Raw genomic sequence first — 24,566 nt, forward strand, 5'->3', positions numbered from 1 at the left:
AATAGCAGGGATAAACGCAAAATATTTCAAAATTAGGAATAAAATCACTGTAAGTTTCACAGTGGGGGAAACAAATATTTTGCAATTATAACCTCAAATATGAAACTGATTACTCTCCAAAGAACATGTTTTCTGGCTTTTCTTAGGTACATATAGACACATATGTAGTTAAGATAACTATAAACTTTGAAACAAGTCAGAAGCCACATTACAAAGCAGGCTATAGTACTTTCCTCCCCCCGCCCCACTGCCCTTTCCTCCCTAGGAGAAGAAAGGATCAAGCTAAAGAACATAGGACAGTTAAAGGTAAGAGTACTACATCATGAGGTGAGAATTAGGGTTTGATATAAAGAGATTGCTGGTGTTCTTTTTTCTTTTTGGTTGAAATACAGTCTGAAACAGGGTATGTTTACATTTTTTAAAATACTTTTTAAAATTCCTTTTTAAATACAGCGTATTTTCCTCAAGAATTATATTCAAACTTTTCAAAGCTAATGCATTTAAGACATTTTAAACATTCATTTACATATAAAACTCTGCCAAGTCCTTTCCCACAAGCTTAGCTGAGCGAATTCTTCCAATATTTGTGTACATTTCAATGGTGGCATGGGACAGATCCTGTTCAAAAGAAAAGAAACTATTATAAGCTTTATATATGTTTAGTAGCTATATGGTATTTCACACAAACTCATAGCCAGTAACTAAGTTACTCCAACAAAATGACCAAAATGCATCACTTTATAGATTTCCCCTTGCCCCCAGCACATAACATAGAACAGTTTGTAACAGGTCATCATCACCTTTTCTGCAGTTGGTCGTTATCCTGTATCCGTGTTATAAATAGCAGAAGAAAAAAAGCCTATTAAAAATTAGATAAGGCAACTCAAAACCACCAAAGTAATAGATAAGATACAGTTTCAAGCACTTCTTTACACTCCAATCCTCCTGTCTTTTTTTTTGAAAGCACCTGTTTCTCAGTGACTATATGCCATTAGATTATCATTGCAGGATTGTGTAGTACATCATTCCAGGATACACCACAGCATAACATATTTAGAACAATATTAGAGCTTGCCCCAGAGACTCATGACTAATACCTCAAAACCAAATCAACTACATATAGAATGTGGTACATGACTCTTTCACTAAAGCTGCACGTAATACCATTAAGTACATGAAAATTTGCAGTATGCAAACATACAATTAAACGCAAAATGCTAAGTTACAATCAGAATAAGTATTTTCACAAGAGTGCCTTAAAGGAATTTTGCCTGAAGCTATGCAATCCCAAATTGAAGTTTCTCAGCCATCTTTAAGCTTAATTTCCAACGCAGCCACACTGTCTACATGTCACCTTCCTCACCTTGCCCTAAGCTTGTAGTAACAGCAACAAATCTTTCCCACAAAATTAGCAGTTACAACACACTGTACACCACCACCAAATTTCTTTCTCAAGTATATAATAATCTCTGGCCTGATACATAAAAACATTTCACATCGTATTTACAAACCTGCAGCCTCTTCTGTCAGCAACCTTCCACAGAAGTTCATTCTCCTTCACTTAGTGTATTAAGAACTACTCTATCCTTCAAAACAAATTGCTTTAAGAGCTTCCAACTGCCTAAATATTTTGCATAGTATCTGTCAGTAAGCATCTATTCCTATGGGGCAGGAAAATGACCTAAAATGAGCTCCCAAAGCCTTTTTTAGGCTATTTTTGATGTTTCTTACGGAGAGCCTAGAAAAACCACTTCTTTCTTTGAGAACTCACAGCAATATCCTACAATAAACTAAGTGATCACTCCTTAACAGATCAGTATAACTAGAGAGGTCTTAGACACCAGCTACACATACAAATGAAAAGCTACATTCCCCCAAAATTAAGGTACAAACCAACATGTGTGTAGATTTGACAGTCTTACAAAAGATTCTGAAGTTGTTGCATTAGACTAGTCACTGAATGAGAACAAAGCCTTTTCTGGTAATAAAAGCTCATCACTTCTTGGTTTCAACATGTCTGAAAAGCTGCATTTTATTTTACAGACTCATTAAAATTTTAAATTCAAATAAATTATCTTAGCTGTACCTAGAAATTTTAACTAATTCTATGTTCTTCTCCACTGAATACATGGATAAGATATGGGTAGACATAAATTGTATATATTTATATGACAACTACATAGAAAACCATCTTTTATAGTGTATCTGACATCTGAATTTCTGTTGCATAGAAGTGCAGTCAGAAATACAAACAGGAATGGCAATTCTTCCATTGGCAAACTCTGCAGATCCCACTTAGTTTCTTAAATTTAGGAAGATACTGCTGAATTTAGCAGAGATCTTCAGGTGCAACTTGGAACTGAATATGTAAGAGCAGCTAGCAATTCTGAAGATTTTAGTTCTGGTCCAGCCATCCAACTGGTCTTATAAAGAAATGAAGTATAAAATTGAAACCTGGTATCTTCAGACAAAATCCTTTGAGACTTTTTCTTTCAATAAAACTTTGTAAAAATAAGTACCACTTAGTTTTCAGATTAAAAAAAAGAAAAAAAATTGCTCAGTTTTACTCCAACATTTCCCCAGAAAACTTTAACAGCAGTACTGGAAATATAAGAAATTTCAGAGGAAAATTATTTAAGGAAAAAACCAAACACCCCAAACCGAAACACACTCTTGTGACAGTCAGGGTTTTGGGAGGTTTATTTAACAATCTTTTATTAAAAAAACCCCCAAAACCAGAAGATCATTACAATGGCTCTTCAATAAGGGAGCTGTCAGGAAATAAAAATGAGTATTAAAGCACAATGAGAATTCTAATGTTTCAATCTGTGCCAGCTCCAACTCTATCATCCACAGATGTCCCACAGTTTATATAAAAAATTCAACAGTATAACTTAAAACATGTAACACCCATTGCAAGATGCAAGTCTAAACCATTTAAAAGGAAGCTGAATTCACACATCAATATTCTCCTGGGGAAGATTCAATTAATTCTGAATTTGGGATAGCAGAATATGACAGCCATGACATTGGCTTTTTTAATAAGTACACATACATACTTACAGATAATAACCTCCAACTCATAACTATAAATATTAGAGTTAATCCAAATATTTGAAACTCAGGGCCCATACAGGGTTCCAGTTGTAAAACAAATCAGCCTTGTTGCATTCAGTGTGTAAGCAATAACCTTTGATACCAAAATACAGAAATACAGATTTACATTCTCAATGTTACCTTCTCATGTTTGAAAATTTTAGCCCTATTCAATCTATAACGTAAACACGCAAAACTAATATAAATAACCAAACCTCATACTTACTAAGTAGTGTTTTTCAAAAGCTTCTACAGATGATAAGGCCTCTTTAAGTTTCTTATAAGGGCTCTGTGATGCATTGGCTTTAGAAAAAAGCAGAACAAGAGGTGTCACTTAAAAATACATTCCTATTTTTGTAACACGCTTCCCCGCCCCTCCCTCCAGCTTTTTCCTTCAGTAGAAAGTAGAGAGAAAACTTAAAACTAATTTTATGTGGGAAACATCACCAACACTTCGAGACAGATCATGAGTTCCTTCCCCAGGCTCTAAAATAAGATCAAGAAAGGCTGTTTCACAGCTCTGTGTGTGCATGCACATGTGAGTGATGTTCAGGGTAGCAGGGTAAAGGGAAGCAGCAATATAGTAACTGTACTAACTTTTCCACACAATATTTCATAAGGTTTATTCAACCTGGAAACACACACAATTGTACTTAAATACCATATTGTACCAAGATATTCTCACAACTCCCCACTGCTGGATTTATAAATCAGCATGACAAAAGTAAACTGTAATTTAAAGACATTTTACTAATTTAAACAACGTACTTCAAAAGAAAATGGTTAGCAAGACAAAGTGTTTTTCTGAAATAGCTTGCTCAGTTAAAGTCTTTGCCAGACCAAATATATGTCAATATTTCTAGAAGAAAAGTGCCCCCATTTTAAATAAATACAACAGGCACCATAGCACTGAATTAAGAATCATACATCATCATACCTGCAAGAGCAACTGAAGCGTCAGCCTGTCAGCTAATGCTTCAAAGACACTAATTGTTCTAGCATATTTAACATCTGAAAGCTTCTTCCCTTCAGAAACATCTTTGCGAGTGATAAAATCCACAAGGAGTAAATAAATTTGATTCTTCAGCCTCTCAAATAATATCACTTGTAGCTCCAGTTGCAGGTTATCTATTTGCATCAGATCAAGGATTTTCCATTTCTTTTTCAAATAATTTTATTTTTAATACTTGTCTTTATTCAAAACCAGTACTGTTCAAAGACTATTTACCTAAATGCTGATAAATGGAACATTAATGGAAAAACTTATAATTGCAACAGTAAGGAGGTGCATTGATAATTTAAAGTACTAGACACACATTAAAAGAACTTGTAAGAGATAATAGAGTTCTATCAATGTTTATATGTAATGTAGGGATACTTGGAAATTTTTATGATTGATGTATTTATATACTGTGTATTTAAGACAATGTCAGTTATTAGAAAGAATGCGTACATTCCTGGTAATACCTGTTTCAGGGCGTTCTGCTCCCAACCCTGCTAACAGATCGACAGTTCTGTTAAGGTCTTCTGAATTGGGTCCCTTCTCTGACACAAGTCCACACAGATAACCCAGAGATTTTAACTATAAGAGAAACCAGATGTTTTTCAGTAGGCTACAAAATCAATATAAAACTCCTTTTATTCTATTACATCATTCCTACAATACAATTCCACTCCTGTCATATTATACTGCTTATAAGATCTGTATTACAGTTGCTTCATGGGAAGGAAATAGAGAACCTTTCAAAAGTTAACTGTTAATTCTCACAGTAGAAATTAATTTTATTAAGAATTAAATTGCATACAAGTAAGTTACTGACTCAAGTAACACTGGAACACATGCATATACACACACATCCCTACATGCATAACACCTAACCAGAATAAATCCTTCTGGTTTTCCATATAAAAATAGACAAAGCTTGAGATATTTGGCAATAATCGCCAAAGATCATTTCTAATAACTGCGTCTGTATTTTTGAAAACTATATAATCAAGAAATGCAGGCAGTCTCCAGTACACTGATTAGACAAGCTTGCAAATTCACCCGAAGTATTGTATTCAGGTAAAAACCTTCTTGCAAAAGAGACAATTAGCATATCTAATGGTGTTCAAACAGTGCCACACAACTACCATAGAATTCCTTCTAGACAGCAGCTGGTACACTCGATACCCAGAAATCAGCAGAGGATACTGTCTTAAAGAAGTTCAGTTCTGTTGGTCATTTGGTTAATTCGTTTAGAATAACTCAACTACAAAGGTAAGCCCACAAATGAAAAAAGGTCTCAGCTTGTCATATTACTCTACACCATATAAAATGGAGATGAACATTAACTTTTTTTTTTTTTTAATGCCACTTAATTTTGTCATTAGTTGCTAAATTTCTTTCATTCAGTCTGTTCCACCTTACTGCTACTCATTATCCTACAATTTTTCCCTTTACCCTTTATGTTAGAAGAGCTATGAATGGGAGTAACATTTCCAACTCAGGTATACACCTTCCACAGAAACATGTAAGGAGCATGGGAAGAATGTGATGCACCCATCACCACTTTGAACAATTCTTTGTTTCCTTTATTCTGATCTCCCCCTCCCCCACCTTTTTTTAAACAGTAACTCTTTACGGTGAAATTGTCTTTCTCTGCTTTTGTAATAAGACAAGGATCTTCTAGGGTCAGCTAGAGAGGATTCCTAAGTCTACTGAAATATGAACAAACTATGATTAAAAGAAACAGAAATCTACAGGCTATGCAAACAAGAGGATGAGCTTATGCCAGTCTTCAAAAACATCCATGAAGATCACAGTATGCTATTTCAGTAGTTTCTGGAGTTTGTCATCTTTCTAAACTGTTTTTCAACAGTGGAAAGCAGTAACAACCTTGGACACCAACTCTTTCACAGAAACAGAATAAGTGGAACTTGAAAAGGTATTCATGTAATCAGGGAGGGGGCTTAACCAAACTGAAAAGGCCACTTTACAACTTTTACTTTATGGTAAGGGGTGTTAACTGAAAAATTGCAAATTATTACTTATTTGCCTCTTTCACAAGCCGCCAAACGTAACACCTTCAGTGAAGTTAGGATCTATTACTACCATACTAACATACTGAAGACATAATGAACTCTGTAAACAGATTGCTGTAATCTATATTTATAATGGTAAATGCATCCAAATCTGGGCAGCTTCTCCTGCTACAACTGAAGTTCACGCTCCTTCTCTCAGTCAACATGGACTGAGTTCTTTCTGGAGTTTAATTAGCCAGTCATTATCAAACTAGTGGTGAGGGAGGGGGGACAAAGAGGTGAACACACCCTAGTTATTCCCAGGTCTCATCTGACAGTGGGAAAAGTGGATATAAACCTGAATGTCTCATCTAGACTAGGCTCAAGAAAATATACCAAACCCCATATTAAATTCCACAACAAAGTGCAAAATCTGTTCCACAGAAACAAAATTGTAATACCACACCTGCAACACATCATTTGCTCACCTTCTCAGTGGCATAGCTCCATAAGCCAACTGTGTGGGAAACATTTGCATCTATTTGAGCCCTATCACAGCAGCCTTCTATTCTTTGTAAGACTTCCAAACAACTCAAAAATACCCAGCAATCCAAAGCTCCAGGAGGAACAGAGACCTGAAGATGAACAGATAAAATTAACTGGAAAACAAACATTAGTCAGATGACAAAATACTTTCAGCAAAATACTTTTCTTGATACAACGTAGCAGAGCATCTTGGAAGAGCTTACTCTAAGAATACACAAAAAACAGGCCAACTCTCACTACCTCCTGAATAATTTATATATATTAGTTCATGAAACAAGGACAGCTAAGCAACTAAACAGTGATTACATTAACTAGATTTGACACATTCACTAAGATGAAAGAGAAGGAAAAGAAGACTAATAGGTACTAGTACTTGGAAACTCCAAAAATTTGGACTAAGCCCAAGGAAAGCAGAGTTAGGAAAAATTTCTGCAAATATACTACTACTTTCCTAAGGAGACATCAGATCTAACTGAGACTGAAATTAAAAGTACACTAAGTAGTAGATTAAAACACCTGAAAAAAGAAATTAGTCTAAGTTTCCTTCACAACAGTAAGTTTGTTAATCAAAGGATAAGACATCGGTCATGGACAACTAATTAAAGAATGGAGATAAAAACAAACAAACAAAAAAAAACCCACAGAGAAAAAAAAAAGAAAGAAAAAAAATGCCAAGAAAGGATTATCAGTCAGGACATGATAGAGAAAGACAGGAGAGTTTGATACTAGAATATTTCAAGAATCAAGATAAAGATGAGCATAACTAAAGATCTGGAATATAATCACAATAATGGTGTCTCAAAATCCTGTTCATAAACAATGCAAAAATAATCCTTTTAGAAAGACTATGGAAGTCTTGAAACACATAATAAACTAGGTAATTGACTAATGCGATAGGGAAGTTCAACATGCAAGCACAATGCATTTGGAAAAAAAAAAAGATCTGAATTCTGAAACAATTTTCAGGAAGAGAAAGATCATCAGAGTAGTTTAGATTTCTGCTATGTCTTCAGTGGTGTCAAGCCATGTTAAGAGGTTTGCCTGTATTAAGAAAAAGGATCACAACAGGGATAACTACATGGCATGCACAAATAAGTGTCACTGTCTCACCCTGAACACCCGCATTCAGTTTGGATCACCACATCAAGACAGAAAAAGCAGAAATAAGAGACAGTGCAGAGAAGAGCTCCAAACACTGGAGGCACAGGACAGACTTGCAGTGGAGCAAAAGGGGAACTGCAGGAAGTACCTTCAGAAATTTAGGAGGCTGCATGTATTTGTTTTGGAAAGAAAAAAAACCAACCACACAACACACACACAAAAAACATACTATCTATGGGAATTACACGTTAGTTTTAGAATACATGAAGGTGTCGGCAATGCATCTGAAGTAGATTTTCTGGTTTTAAATACAGAGGAACAGATGGAATTTATGGAACTTACTATCACAATGTCAGGCAAAAGTTAGCAGCTACTGTTATAATAGCAGAGATAAAACTAACAGAGAACCAGACACCCATGGGATTAAGGACATGGATGAGTCACAAGGTGAAATCCAGAAATATTCTCATGCACACTATGCTGTTCTTAAAGATGTATTTCAATTCATAGACATCTGTGGTCCTACATGGAGGATGATCAGTGTACAACATCCCTGATAAAGCCTCTTTAGAGGATTAAAAAACACCAGCAGAAACTAAAGTATGGAAGGAGGAAGGATAAAGCATGAAGGCATGCAAGATGACAAAAAGCTTTGAGCACTGTCACTTGTTTCTACCTCTTTCTTCTGTCATTGGATGAGATAGCCAGAGACACTTACATAACCCAGAAGAGTATTACTGGGCACCAAGAGGAATCACAAAGAATGACAAAAGGCAATTAAAGCAGCGTCCAACTTGCAGGGCAGTAAGAAGCCCTACTGTAGATATTGTTTCTAGTTCAAAACTGCTTTTTGTTACAGACTACTAGCCTGCATAACAGCATATTAACCACTCTGCCTTATTTTCTTAAATACAACACTGTTATAGATTTAAATGATGGGAACTATAGTTCAAGTGACTGGTAATAAATCCAGGAAAGCAGCAGACAATTACCTACCATCTTAAGAAGTTAACTTTCCAGGTGAAAACTAGAATATTTTAACTAAATACAGGTTTGTTTTTTGGATGTGATGTCTCCAAATTTCTTTCCAAAGACATCCTCATGATGAAACACTCAACTGTAGCACAGTCACAATCTGTTATTACAGCATCATTTTGATAACTCACAGCCAGTGCTTACTGTATTCTGGTCACCGACATCCAAACTTCAAAAATCTTGTTAGATCATCATTGGATAAAATCATTCACATAATGGAATATATTACACTGACTCACTTCTAATAGCTTGAGTTCTTGCACACAGTTGTGAAGAAGCTCCAACGCTCGCTGGGAAACCTCCCATGGCCTCTGCAGGAAGATTAATAACGTGCACTGGCGAGAAAATAGGTAACTACGCAAGTCCAGTAGAGTAGCTTCTTGATTCTGAATTAGCTCTCTCTTCTCCATGTCTATTGGTTTTCGGAGAATTAAACCATTCCAGCTTCTCACTGGCTGGCAAAAAAACGTCAGCCAGTTTGCACCATCTAAGTAAATAAAGTTAATATCCAAAAATCAACCACTGCTTTCTATCAAAGCCTCTTCTTCCTCCCTCCAGAGGTTGCAAGCTGGTTTATTCTTTCTAGAGTTTATCATATGGATAAGTGACTTAATGTCTTAACTTCAAAAACAAAACAAAAAAACAGCAGAACTTACACAGCTAAGTAGATAACTGAATCTCAGAGCATTCAAACCCCATAGGCATTTTGTCTTAATTGCATATTTGTTATTAGTATAGTGGCAATCAGTTTGTGATGTATTTCTTAGCAATTAAGCCTACCTGAAGTTCAAAACAAACAAGCTTTATCTACTTTAGTATTTCTTATTCAGCCATCATGGATAGATGTGCCCCCACTTCCAGGTACAGCATCAGGTTCAGTCACGACAAATATATTTCACTGCAATTACTCCTGCACTATATTTTTACCAGATTCATAACACATACCTGATTAAAGCTGTTATGTAACAACAACATATGCTTTAGCTCATTAAAACAGTTTAATGTTACTTGATACTCCTTGCACAATAATTTTTCTTGAAGAGCAAGTTAAATCTTCTGTAGTGCAGATTAAACACATATTTCTACTCAGTTTTGTAGTGACTACCAAGTGTCTCATGTAATTTGAGGCAAAACTGAATGCAGTTCTTCAGGAAGCTCTTTACTGAATAACTTAGCAGTCAGCTGTGAAAACAGCAACTGTATCTCAACCAGATCAATACTTCAGTAATTACAGAGTTTCAGGGCTTTGTTTGTAATGATTATCAAGTAAAACACAGGTTTTCAATAAAAATTGCTTCTAAGCCTAGGAGATTAAAACCAAAACTTTAATAGACTATAACTGATGTACACTTGAGTTTGCATACAGCATAAAACAAGAGCACAAACTCCCTAGTGCATCTTCGCTGCAATGGACCATCTTTTTCTCCCATGTACACATATGGTACCCAAAGCACTGGGTTGTTTAGCGGAAGCATGGTGAAGAAATTAATACACTTAACATTTATTTAACATTTTAAGACACTTACCACCAGCCCCAAAGTTGACAACATATTGAGAAAACAAGGCATCCAGTTCATCATACTGCACTAGCGCATCCTCAAATTGCTGCAGCATCTCAAAGACAAAGGCCAGTTCTTCCTTTTGACACACAAGCAATACAAGGAGCATGTTACTGATATTAGCCATGTCTGGTGTTACAGCCTGCCCCCATCCATATATATAGCTCTGGGAACTACTTTTTGCAACATTCTTCCCCTTCCAGTATTCACACATATAGGAAAACCTGCCACTGTAGCAGATGCACCATTTCTTCCTAACACAGGGAAGTTCACAAAAAATTAAGTCATACAGCTATGCCAGTAAATTTTATGTATCCACATCCTAATTGACTACAAGATATTGTTCATACATCTATTAAAAGTTCGAGTTTCAAAAAACAAACAAACAAATTGCTGAAGACTCTTCTCCCATAATAGTAATAATTTTTTCCCCTCTGTTTACACTCTGAAGACACTAATTGCAGCATCAATAAAGATTCAGTTGTACACAGAGAAGACAGCCAAAGTGGCAAGTAGAAAAAGTCTGAGAATTAGATATATCATATGCAAGAGGTGGCGCATGAAGTCAAAGGAGACATGAAGATGAGGTGGAATTGGTGTGGAGAACAGCACTGTACAGGGACCTGAAAACTCCACAGGAATCAAGACTTAATTCTATTGAACGAGAGTTTCTTGCTTTTCTCTATACCAGCTAAAACAAAGACATATTTAGAAATACAAAAAAATGGAATTCAAGGCACTCTCTATATGGATTACTTCAAAATAGACACTTATGTAAAAATTATCTTCATACATACTGATAATAATCTAAACAAAGAAAGGATAGCAACATTCATATTAAATACCAATTACAAGTTTGAGTGTCTTTGCACAGGCACAGTAATGGGATATTTACCCAAAATTCAAGAGCAACTACTAAAACACTTTCTAGATGCAATTTGTTTGCTTCAGATGAGGTTCACAAAACCTTGACAAGCCTGAAAAGATTCTGCTTCTGTAACAGCACTGTATTACAACGTAACACAAACCTGCTGCAAACAAGATCTAAAAATGCTGCTTTTATACCAGTCTTCATATTTCTTGCCCCAACCCTCAAAGAATGAGCAAACTTTAAAAGTACCAGAAAACCAACTACAAAAAAAAAAAAAAAAAGCCATTATTAAAACTAGGACTCAAGTACTTTCTTCAATAAAAAGAGACTCTTACCTGGACCATGAAATACTCGCAGAAGCTCCACCCTGGCTCAGTCCTTTTCTCTCTCAAAGTTCTCATGTCATCTTCAAACTTGCCTAAGTTTTTGGTAAAAGACATGAGAAGCAATGTCCTGAGTTTGGTCAGGAAGGCATTCCAAGATTCCTGAGAACGGGAAGAGTCTTTCAAAGGGTCAGAAAGTACCACACATCTGTAAAGAAATTGATAAAAATTATTTTTGAGGAGGTAAACATAAAATTCACATATAAATGCACAGTTGAATATTGTGCACACCTGGCAGATTCAGAGTGAAAAAAAAATACAGTTTTTCATTCAACTCTAATCAGAGGAAGAAACCAAGGTTGAGGGTTATGTTTCTTTGTGGGCATGTATGTTGGGGTTTTGAGGTTTTTTTGTTTGGGTGGATTTTTTAAAACTTCTCCATGTATGTTTAAGTCTGTGATATAGTTTAAGAGTTAAGCATTTTCCACAAAATGAGTGCTGTAAAGCTTAACTTTTTTTGAAACAAATAATGGATACATTATTCCAATTACTTAAACATAAGTAATGGTGTAGCCATCCAAGAAAAAAAGCCTGCTTAGCAATACGAATCAGCAGAACAGTAATTATAGTTACTCCTGGCAAGGATTATGCAAGATACAAATCAAGATCCATTAGATCACATACAGTCAGGCTTTCCCGAGTCCCTTAAAATAATCCTCCATAATATATTCTTACAGTATCTCAATTTGTTTTTACATGTCCTATGTGCTAAAACTTCCACTGCTTTTCTCAGAAAATAAATAAATAAATAAACAGATCCCATTAATTCACAAGTAAATCAGCCTTTTTTAGAGCATTTTCTTTCCTCGGTTTTTCTATCACAGTTTAGCAACATTCAAAAAACTACCTATATCTCTAAAGACAGGAAAATCTCTCATCCAAATAACACAATTTCTGGTTAGAAAAGTCATCTTATCCTATGGCAAAATGATTAAACCAAGCCAATCAATCAGTTAGAAACCAAAAGCAAACTAGATCAGAGTTGTTGAAACTATTGGCCCAAATAGTCCTGTAATATATCAAACACTGCCTAGGTACAAAGAAAGTGCTGCCAACGTACAGCATGTTATGACATGCTGACCTGCCAGTCACTGTCAGCTCACACCAAGGTGCAATGAGTGCTTCCATCTACTCTTTTCAACTTCAAATGTTTATCCTGTCACTCATTCTTAGGGGGAAATCTGTTTAAAGTTAACTCTTAAGGTTAAAAGAAAAAAAAAAATCTAATATATAATAGATTCAGTGCGATGTTTCAGAATAAGGAAGACAGTATCTAATAAAGTTAGTTTCAAATTAAGATTTGTGTATTTTGTTGACTTTAATGAAAGCAAAAACAGTTTCATATATTCATTATTATTTTCCTTAGAATAAAAACATCTGAAGAAACTGGCTTTAAGTCAATCACCTCATAGTGGAAAGGTGATTAAGTGAAAGGTAGAAAGTACAATGGTAAAAAATAAGCCCTATTGGCTTCATATTCCCCTCTCACCTCACTCCCACTACCTGTAATTACATTCTTGCAAGCACCTAAGCAAACAAAAAAAATGAAGTTCTAAAAACTGATTATTACGACACTGTTCCCCTTAAACCTCTCTTAGCCAGGAGGAGATACTTGAAAGCTTTTTGAAACACATTTCAAAGCCACCGTGAATCCAGGAAGAAGTGAAAACAAACTTCTCCCTTTATTGCTTGTGTCAGTCTTCTTCAAAGCACAGGTCTTACGGTACCATCAGTTTGAATGCTGGACATCAAGGAAAGTCCTTAAATGAGCAAGGAACCTGTTACATAGGGAGTTGAGTTTTTAAATCAGTACACTAGTCAAAAGGTTAAAACGTTTGCAAGTAAGAGAATGCTTACCTGTCACTTTGTTTATTACAGAAGTCATTTCTTATTTTATCTACTATAGAGGTTCGGGGAAGGATATTTGTTTTGTTCTTTTTCTTGGCATCACTCTCAACTACCACAATTAGCCAGTCCACTGAGTTGTGGGCCTTGAGAACATTCTGCCACTTGGTGATGTCATCCTTGACTGTAGTTTTGTACACTTCCGTGTCCTGGGATGGGAAGTGGTGAACCATCAAATCAAACAGACATTCTGAACAATTTCAAAAGGCAAATTTTGTTCCAACAGGAGCCAAACAGAAAGACATATCAAATAGAATTAGTGACAATAAGTTCACTTACTGAAAGAAATCAAATGAGGTAAAGTATAGTAAGGTTTGGGGGTTTGAATTTAATTTATTTCTAGTACTTTGGTTAACAGTAAATATATCATAGTATTTGGTATGTTAATCATTCTTTAGATTACTGAAATGAAGACTTTTAAACATAATTTAAATTCTTATTTTACACATTCTTAAACTTTACAACAAAAACATGTTTGAAATTACAAAGCTGAACTGTTTTATTCTCACACAGCAACAGAAGTGTGATATTTGTGCCTTCTAGCACTGCCCAAATCTTCATCTGTTTAAAAGCTTTTTCATAAAAATCAAAAAAATACAGAAGCATTGTTTGGCACTTTTTTGGCATCTGGGTTGGTTTTAAACAGATCAATTCAGACAACTCTTAAGGCTGTTCTGGATACTTTTTGATTGGTCACCTTTATCCTTCAACTGGATAATTAATTCATAACAGAGGCCAACCAAAAAGCAGTGAACTGTAGACAAACAGGATTAAGACATTCCAAATCTTGCCCAGTTTAGATTGCTGACATGTACTAATACCTGACACATATGGAAGATGAACTAAAGAAAAAACACGTACCTTGGGATTTAACCTCATGAATAGATCATAACTGAAATAGTCCGGCCACATTTCTGTATTACGAAGCAAGTGTGCTGGGCTACTGCAGTAACACTGTCAGATCCCAGTTTTTTTCATGACAAAGTACTGAAAATAGGTTATTCAAAAGCCTGTCGTCTTGGTGTCAAGCAACATTACAAAGAAAAACTGCTTATGGCAAAAAGTACTCAAGCTGACTAAGTTTTATTTCCAATAATATTGGGTATGCATGCTTATGCAACGGAGACTTAATTGTTCAAATAAGCATGAAAAGCAAATGAAAAATACCACAGAGCACAAGCAGAAAGTTAAAACAACTTCATTTTTAAATCCAAGTACTCAGTTTTTCATTATGTTTTCCTAATACTTACACAGCACTCTGTCCAATAAATATGAAGAAAGGGAAAAGTCAAAAGGGCCTTATTCCCCTCTTTGGGTAGTAGCTCCTCTTTAAACTGAACAAAGTTAGATTCTAGATGAATCATCTTCGGAGCACGGCCATAAGACCTACAAAGTTTAAAAACGGAAATTAGTGGATGAGACATATGTAGCAGAATACAAAAATGAACATGCATTTTGGGGAAGAGGAATAAACTGAAATACTCTGGTATTGGAAACTCACAAACTACGCTTACCGCAGTTTGTATAAAGTTAACTAAAATGTGGTATCACTTGAAATGAGATAGATGCTTCTTTTTGCAAGAACAGGAGCTAGAAGCTTTTCAGCTTTCATTAAAATATTTTCTGTATCTCTAGGACCTCTAAAAGTAGAAAATTCCAAACAAGAAAATTCCTAAAATACTTTTTTCCAATCAGAAAACAGTGTGCCATGCCAAACTCTTTGCAGGAAAGTACATCTAAATCCACATAAGTTCTACCTATATTCTCATTAAGAAGAAAGCATGTCACTTTCAGAACATGGCTGCCAAAGCACATCAAGGCACACACCAAGACAAACCCACAAACCACAAAACCAACAAGAGAAACACAGCATTACTATCGGGGTTTTTTTTTTTAGGTCAAGCTCAACATAGCTGACTGGAAATGATCATCCTGAACATCATTTACCTGGATTATCTAAGTTCTCCTTTCCTCAAGTCAGTTGCTATATTCAACTCAATTTATAGTAAGAGCTTCTCAGAGCACAAATGCACACTTTCCCAAGTCTAAAAACACACACTGAAATAGTATCACAGAATAAAATGTAAGATTACCTTCTCCATTCCATGGGTTCTCTAGGAAGCTGTTGAGAAAGCGTAGGATATAAGGAAGTAAATAAATTCTGATCTCCAGCACCTGAAAGTGAAAGGCATTAATCTAGTTAGACAATGGTTCACATCCCTTCTGTAGCTGGGCCTACCACGAGAAAATTAGCATTAGCACACATTTTGTGCTTTACGGGGTTTGATTCCTCCATCCCCATTATTCTGGGGCTGCTGTTAATACGAAGCAGCTCCCTGACCACCACGCTGTTCTTGCTGCCTTCAGAAACATCAGGTCTGTTAACACGGTGCAGGTTCCCTGGAGCTGGCCCTACACTGACACACAGATCCATGGTTAGGCTTTAATCACTTGGGCTTTGAACAACTGCATTAAATGCAACACCATTGGAGTAGCTACTTATATACAAGACGGAACAAATTGTAGGGTCTACCATATGAAAAAATATACTATCAGTAGCCTATGAATATAAATTCTTAAATTCTGTTTTTTTCCTTTGGGTACAGGGAGGACATGACAAGGAAAAGACAGGCTTGAGTAAGTTCTTCCAACTTCTGATAGTTATCAGCATCTTTGAGCAAAGAGATGGTAAACTCTGCAACAAGGTACTTTGTCACAACATGTTTGAAGCCAAACTGACCCGTCGACCACACTAGCCAACGCATAATGCCCAAATAGTCTTTCATGATACTTAAACAGAAGACATGGCATTTGACATCTGGCAAACAGACACATCCAAATGAGAAGGGAGGAAGGTCAAAATATATTTGCCACTGCATTTGATCATAGTGCTAAAATCTGTTATGTCATGTGCACTCTCTAAATCTGGGAGAATGAGCTGGCTCATACTAGTTTAATGGTACCGCTCATTAAATCTCTCATCTGCATGTCGCCCTAAGTTATCACAGCTATTGCTCCCTTCCCTGTACTTCCTCCTTACTGCCTCATCTTTGGCTGGCTGCACTCTCCTCTACTAAAGACTGCAATTTAATTCTAAAAAAATCCTTTATTTCCTCCTACAGAGACTCTGCTCTTGCCCCTCCTCCTCCCACCCCGCCCTTCCCCAGGATCTCTTGAGCTGAACTGCTGCATTTTCCAATGAAGATTTTAACAGGCATATAGGCAATTCTGCTAGTTCCTGGTAGTTTTCCACCTATTTCCTTTTTATGATCATCTGCCATTGTACAGCCCAACCTGAACAGAAAGATCTTCTTCTTACCTTCCTGTGGAACAGGGAGCTATGGCTGGAGAAGTACCTGACATCCTTTCTTCTTCCTCCCACCATGCAATCTCATCTCCTGGCACACAGCCAGGCATTACCTCCACAGTAGTTTAGCATGCTTTAGTTTATCTTGGAAACCCTTTTCTAGTCCACTCACCTCTTCCCAATTTCCTCATATATATTATTTTGATTATCAGCCACTTGCATAATTCTATAACCGTACAATAAAAAAATTAAATTTAAATTTTAAAAGTGATTAAATGCCAGAACAAGCAAAGCCAGCTCTTCTGATGTCTGACCACAATAGCTGTTATTCAATGATACAATTTCCTAGAATAGTTAAAAAATAAAATACAAACAAAAAAACCCCACCCGACTATTAGTGCTTTAGCCTTAAGTCTCCAGAAAGCACTTTATTCTTGACTCTTCACCTTCATCCTGTTTTGCCTGAATTAAGTGTACCATACCAAATCTTATTTAAGTATATAAACAAATGTCTAAAATGAATACCAAAACAAGCGTTAGTCATACTGTTAATGCTGTCTTATACCAAGTTACAACATCTCTATGAGCTAGGCCATGGAGAACAGTCTATTGATTTGCAACTCATTACTGCCCATAGAAGGTGAAAGGTGGCTTAGTGATTTAGCAACAGCATGATGACCACATCAAAATGATAGCCCACGAAGCTTGGAGCCTGACTGAAAGAATGAACCATGTATTTTACCTCTGGAGCACAACAAAGTGCTCTTTCTGTACTGTACCTAAAAATCTAATGTATGCCACAAAAAAATTTCAGAATTCAACATCCTGGGTAAAAAGGACTACTCCAGAATACAGAGGAGCTACTAATGATAATGTTTAAGGACCCTGCTATTGCAGACAACCACATCCTATTATCAGCTTAAGAAAGGCATATTCATTTTAAAACCGGTCAATTTTTTCCTCCTGCATTGGTTTTGAGGGCACGTAAAATACACATAAGAACGTGTTTTATGATCAAGGCAAGACTATCGTCTAGGATCAGAGGAAAAGGGAGAACAGACCTTCAATGAAAAATACATCAGCTATCTTTTGAACACAGACCAAACACTGCTACCATGTATTATTTTAACTAACAAAATAATAGAAAGCAGTAATGTTCAAATTATATACATTAAAAAGAAATACTTCGGAGAAAGGGAAGAAGGGAGAATGCATGTTTCCTTTCTTCCCACATTACAAAGTTCAGAAGGTATGCCCTTTGCTACTTACCTAAACGCTTCACAAACAAATTAAGACAAACAGGTATCTGTCCAGACATCAAATGCAAATAAAGCAGCAGAACCTTAAAAGGGTTTTACGATAAGCCTGAATCAAACACTGAATCAGACAGTGTAAGTTAAAAACATATCTATGACCTTCAAAGACTTGATGTCCACCAAATTGACATCCAAAATGTTAAGACAGCCAGGTCAGGCAAAAGAGGAACCAAACCTACTCAAACGAGTCTTGATTGTGAACCTGGCTGTAAAAACTCATTATGTAAACCAAGTAAAGAACGTCTCTATCATTTGTTCAAGGGCAGGCTGTATCTCTATAGAGCAGCTCATAACCATAAAGCTAATCCTGGGGAAAAATTCTGAAAATTACGTTAGCCAAGAACCAAAATGGGCATCTAATGCCAAAACACTCCTTGTTTAGGTTACAGCATAATGCAAAGGTGACTGAGTAACCTAGTAAATATAGCTCCAGAAGACCATGTGAATGTTCAAACTACTCATTTCAAAAATTTTGTGCTATTGGTCCCATATTTTCCTTTCTTCCATTCTGTCCTCCTTGTCTTTATCCCTGATATTTTGGCAGATCAAGCCAACGCAGCCATCCTCCCCTTCCCTCCAACCCTGCCTAGGACACTTGTTCTGCTGCAAATCTGTACAGGAATGATATGAGAACCACAATGACCACCTTACCAGGACTTCCAAGAGGAACACATACTCTTTGTGGCAGGTGATACAAAAGAACCATAAAATATTGACATTTTTTAGTTTGATGCCTGCCTAAAAACCACCAAAATCCCCAAGAATCTGGTTTTTTTTTTTTCTAACACTTTCCAAACTTCTTAGATGCTTATAGGCTTTGTCACTGCAGTATCTGAACATCCCACTATTAATTTTTTTCCTCCAGAGGAAATTATCCCAACCCACTAACTACACAGGCAGTGTAAAATGAAAACTCCTGAGGTCAGATGACTAAAGCAGACAAATATTTTCCTTTGATACCAATGACAAACCCAGTCAACTGAGATAAAAGGCTTCAAATACCTTTAAGAGAGCTCTGTGCCAAGACTACACTTTGGTGTGGTTTTGTTTAGTTTTTATCCCCAAATATCAGTCACAGCTAACCTTTCTGATCCCACTTATTTTTCCACTGGTAAAAAGTTCTGCTATGAATCTTCTTTCATAATTCACCAGCCTGTTATAAGGGGATCCACCTGAAATTTTGGAAAGCTGGTGGGTTTTTCATATTTATTTCTTTTGGAGCTCCTCCTCCTCCCCCGCAACCCAGATTCATGTTCAAAAGAGGTCTGAAAACCGAGACACAAGACAGCTTAATTGCTATATAAAAATCTTAGCTGATTGATTAGTAGCCTGCAGAAGAAAATCCTTTTAGTAAAACTTTACATCTTTACTTACTGCTGCACTACTAAATCTGTAAAATAGGCGTTAACACTAACAAGAATATGCTGCTGCTTCTCATGACATATGTAATCAGATATTTAAGTACAGAATAATACTGGATCAACTATATGATAGTGATGACTTACAATGCAGACAAGAGTCCTGTTTGAGAACAGGGAAAATCCATTTATAGAATACAGTTATTTAAAGGGTCTCACTAGCAGCAAATCATTCTAATCACCTGGGCTACATGCCACTTCCTGTTGGCACTTTTTTTATTACATCTACCTACTAGTAACAGAGGAACTTTTGCATCGAGCTCTTCCAGTCCCAGAACAATATTCTTAACTCCAAGCATTTATTTTCACTCCAAAAAGATGTAAAATTCCCCCCCTTTACTTTTATTAACCTTTTCTGTTTATGCTGCTCTTGTAGATATTTGCAAACTTTTTCTGTTCTCAGGCCCACAATGATTTTGCTGATGGTTTTGCTCTTGCTGTATCACAGCACATTCTGAACATGGACCAGATGAAAGCGATGCATCCCATTCTCTCCAAAGATTACATATAAAGTTCATTGTACTAAGACAGAGTGTTGACAGTGAGAACAAATATGCACAGACACAATATATAGACAGATACTACAAGCTGATAAGGACTATTCAACAACTGCATGAAGATAATTACAAAAGAACAGCTTGGTAGGAAAGCTCTGAAAAACCTATTCATTACTTCATTTAGCAGGATCGTCTTCAGTCTTCAGCTTGCTCTTTGTATGGATAGACAGAGCTAATAATTTAAGCGCAAACCAGCTACATAAGGACGAGTTCTTTCATCAGAACACTTGGTTGATATGTACGTGTAAGAACATTATATTAAAGTTCCAAAGACTTTCTCAAATTAAAGTTTCAAATAGGACTCATGAGAAGCAAGCAAAATTGTTTAGGTTTCCTAGGAAAGTAATCTGCATTGTTTTCAAGATTATGTCAAGTCAACACTGCAAAGAAACTACCCAAGTTCAAGACGTCCGACGCAAACACTCAACTTGCCTCTTCAAATAAAAAACAATTCATGATGCTAAAAATAATATTTCTACAGCAGCGAGAAAGCTAGAAGCTGACTCAAAATGCTTTGTAAACATACAAGGTCTGGTAGCAATGAAGATAAATTGCTACAAACTTGAATTGAGAGTTTGCAAGGTAATGTGCCAGAGTGAGCATAACCACAGCTGGACAATGAAACTCCCCAGTGGGTTTACAATCTAGTAAGACCGACAGTATAAAAATGTGATTCAAACTAATTTGGAAAGGAGTCATGATGGCGCTCAGTCCTAACTGACAAGAACAATTTAATACTACGTGGGATGCTGCCATCTTGAGAAAAGGGAAAAAACCATAAAGGAACAGCATCTTTCCATGAATATAGTACTTTTTCCACACTTAAAAAATACGGTTGCCTGTTTGCCTAGAGAAAACATCTCTAGAAGTTTCTGGTTAGGCAGTTTGCCTAGCTGAATTCTATTAGTCTAAATTCTCTATTAAAACTATGGCCTTTTGCAATTGGCATCAATTATACAAGCCACGTGGAATCTGTCTTTTTTATTCTATAGGCTGAAGTCTGTATATACAGAGTGCTGAATGCAGGATTGTACAAACATAGCAAATAACTACTGTTACAATGCAGTCTAACTCACAGATTTGAAAGCATAACACTACACTCTTTACCAAAGAAGCATTCCTTTCAGAGTACTGGAAAATTTATTTCAAGTAGATAACAACATTTGTTTACAAAGCATCTCTGGTATGCACAGTGTTGAAAATAAGTTTCATTCCAAACAAAACTCCCTCTTCAGTTCTCCCTTATTAAGAATAAACCCTAAGAGTTCACAAGAGTATTTCATGATACAGATGTTTACCTGACAGAGATTAATCTAAATCTCGTAGCAAAACGAGAGACACGACTTCACTTAACCTTCACTCTTCCTTCATATCATCAAAAACTAGCCATCCCCTTGCAGGTCTGTTTTCCTCTCATGTGCACCTGCTAGGCGGGGCAGTTATCCCAGACAACTCCAACTGCCTGAAACCAGAACCACAAAACAAAAGATAAACTGTATTTGTTGAACAGCTTGTAATATCGTGGCTTTGAATGTGTTTTCCAATAAACCAATACTGAGCCGACAATTCTTGCCCTGGAAGACCAAGCTTCACCTCCTCATAAATCACCAGCAATATAACGCCTAGAAGAGCTTTCCTTCAAGTCAGTCATTTTTGTTGAATGCATTTGTTTGAAATACTATGGTCTCCAAGTACTCCACTTCTCTGGACAGAGAAAAAAGGAAACTAAAACACAGCTAAAGCAAAATGCATTCCCCATTAAAAGCAAATGTTTTAGTTTAAAAATGGTAGCAAATCACCTTTACGACATTCACTGGAGAGGTCATCTCTGAGCACTTTTTGCTCAATTAGCCTTATTTTCTGAATTAGGTTGTCTCAGACCAAGCCATTCTAGTCCATACCAGTAAAGATACTACTGTCATGCTTGTTCACAGCACCAGAAATGTTTCCTTTAGTCCAGGAGCAAGGCATACAAATGATACATAATATTCACCTCCTATCTCATTTCTAAGTATGCTGCTACCATACTGTATGGTGATAAGTCCAAAACGTTTTGCAACCATAAAGTATACTCACTCACTATATGAAATTTTCAATATCAGATAATTGGGCTTGACTGAAGTCTGATGAAATTTAATGTTTGGAATTTTGAAGATTTCCTTGCACAAAGGGGCCAGAGTCCTTTTCTGCCTTTACCAACAAAAAAGCAAGCCTGAGGTAGAACTGCATGTACTTCAACAGCCTGAAAGATATGTTACTTATTCAAATCATACAGGAACAGTAAGGGCTGACATGCACCACCCCCCCCCCCCCCCCCCACACACAGAGACTCTCCAACTCTGAATACAGGATAAAGCCAGCAAACAATCCACCTATTGCTAAAAAGCAATCCACCACAGCCTGAACAGTAGCATAACACCAACAAGGAAGGCAATGATATCCTCCAGATGTTTCCAATATGTACATTTTTCTGACTTTAAATCTGAAGTGAAATGGATTTCAAAGGTCTTGAAGTAGGCGAGTACAGAAGATTCAATACAGATACCACTGACTTCAGTTTATGAACTGCATTCAAAAAAAAAAAGAGAAAAAGTTTAAGAACGAAAAAAGCACGTTTATAAAATAGTCTGAAGAAAATACACATACACACAGAGGTCCATAATTATATAGTTATGAGGTTACAGCTGGGTATTTTTTCCAAATACCAGTATCAGCCTAAGACCTTAATCATCAATAAATGCTTACTTCGTAATAAGACAACACACACCTGTGAAACGGCTTCTATTTCAACACAAAGCATTCCCAGTGTTTTGCTAACAAAGTGCAAATATGTAGTTTGTTATGTCACCAATAGAGATACTTTTGACTAAGAACGAACAGCCGCAGGTTACCTTTTGTTAAAAAAACAAAAAGGAGAATTCTCTGTGCTGATCTCATTCACCTTAATTTTTTATTAAGGCCACTATAGATGTATTTAGAATAGAACAGACTACTTCAGTTGGAAGGGACCTACAACGATCATCTAGTCCAACTGCCTGACCAATTCAGGGCTGACCAAAAGGTAAAACATGTCATTAAGGGCATTGTCCAAATGCCTCTTCAACACTGACAGGCTTGGGGCACCGACCACCTCTCTAGGAAGCCTGTTCCAGTGTTCAACCACCCCCTCAGTAAAGAAATGCTTCCTAGTGTACAGTCTAGTTCACGTGCTTGTATTAAGTGAACTTTTGTGTGCAACCCTCTATACCTGTAACAGCACAGGAGCTCGTGTCTTACATCAGGACCAGGGTGCACAGGTCCCAGCTGCCCGCCTCCGACACCTGAAGGAACTCATTCATCGCTGGAACCACGCGATCCGGTTTGTTAAATAAACCGTCTCAGAGATGAAACCAAAGCACAGTAGTTGAAGATTAAATTATAGCGTCAGTGGGAATCCATCAGTGGGAATCTCTCCTCATCACAGAGGATGCCTTACTTCTCGTGACTTCTCTTAGCCAGAGCAGAACGACACAAAGCTCGCCGGCAAGAAGTTTGGGGTTTAAGATCTATTGTCGTATTTGAATCTCTTTCCCTAAACACCTGTAAGCATGACATTCGTTTCTGTTACTTACTATAGCCCCGAAACACGCAGAAACAAACCCAAGCCTGCCCGCTCCCGTTAGAAGCGGGGGGGGGGGGGGGAACCAGCTGAGAGGCAAATCCCGCCGCCACAGCCCGTCTAGACGCCGCGTCCCTCAGCCCCGAGCGCCGGCACCCAGAGCGGCGGGCAGCCCGCCACCGCCGCCGGGAAAACGGCCGCTCGCCGCCGCTCCCCCCCCCTCCCCGGCCTCCCCCGCCCTGTCAGCGCCCCGCACAGCCCCCGGGCTTCAGCGCCGCCGGACCCCGCCCCGGGCCGCCCTTCACCCGGGCCCGGAGCGGGGGGCACCGGCCAGGGCCCCCCCCCCCGCCCTGCACCGCTCCGGACGGCCATTGCCCCCCCCCCGCCACACACACTCACTCACTCCGCCCCCGGCAGCGGCCGTTAAGGCAGACTCACAGGTGACGATGGGCTTGTTCTCCATGGTGTAGATCACCGGGGGCTTCTCCCTGCCCTCCTCCTCGGCGGCCGCCGCCGCGGCGGGGTCCATGAGCGGGCGGGGTCCTCAGCCCCGGCTCCCCCGCCCGCTCGGCGCCATGGAAACGCCGCCGCTCCCCGCCGCCGGGGGGGGCTGGGACAGGACGGGACGTGGACGGGCCGCTCCGCCTCGGGGCCTGCTGGAGCTCCCCCCCCCCCGCCTCCCCCCACCCCCTTCCCCGCGTCCCCGCAGCGCCGCTCCGGAGGGGAAGGCGGGCGAGCTCATCCGCTTCCTGGATCACCGGCCGAGCATTACCGCTTCCGGGGAGCAGCCGCCGGCGAGGGTCGGAGGCCGCCCGGGCCCAGCGGGGCCGCACCGGGGTTAACCCGGAAAACGGGTGAAATAAAGGGGAAG

At 38.0% G+C, this 24,566-nt stretch overlaps 1 protein-coding gene across 2 annotated transcripts in view; it reads right to left on the minus strand.

The window, feature by feature from the left end:
• The window catches only part of TRAPPC10 (trafficking protein particle complex subunit 10), a 44,106-nt gene extending 19,748 nt beyond the window's left edge, over positions 1 to 24,358 (minus strand). For both annotated transcript variants that reach the window (XR_008236221.1, XM_052794096.1), the window contains exons 1-11: positions 24,134 to 24,358; positions 15,593 to 15,674; positions 14,750 to 14,885; positions 13,452 to 13,648; positions 11,547 to 11,742; positions 10,308 to 10,419; positions 9,021 to 9,268; positions 6,588 to 6,734; positions 4,564 to 4,678; positions 3,323 to 3,399; positions 527 to 618 (exon numbers count right to left, since the gene is read on the minus strand). Coding sequence is in view for 1 of the 2 variants with exons in the window: in XM_052794096.1 (XP_052650056.1) it covers positions 527 to 618; positions 3,323 to 3,399; positions 4,564 to 4,678; positions 6,588 to 6,734; positions 9,021 to 9,268; positions 10,308 to 10,419; positions 11,547 to 11,742; positions 13,452 to 13,648; positions 14,750 to 14,885; positions 15,593 to 15,674; positions 24,134 to 24,224 (1,493 nt within the window). In the remaining variant the exon portion in view is untranslated. The remainder of the gene's footprint in view (positions 1 to 526; positions 619 to 3,322; positions 3,400 to 4,563; positions 4,679 to 6,587; positions 6,735 to 9,020; positions 9,269 to 10,307; positions 10,420 to 11,546; positions 11,743 to 13,451; positions 13,649 to 14,749; positions 14,886 to 15,592; positions 15,675 to 24,133) is intronic.
• Between the last annotated feature and the right edge of the window lie 208 nt (positions 24,359 to 24,566).

The sequence above is a fragment of the Harpia harpyja genome, chromosome 8 (assembly GCF_026419915.1).
Source record: "Harpia harpyja isolate bHarHar1 chromosome 8, bHarHar1 primary haplotype, whole genome shotgun sequence".
NCBI classification, from domain to species: Eukaryota; Metazoa; Chordata; class Aves; order Accipitriformes; family Accipitridae; genus Harpia; species Harpia harpyja.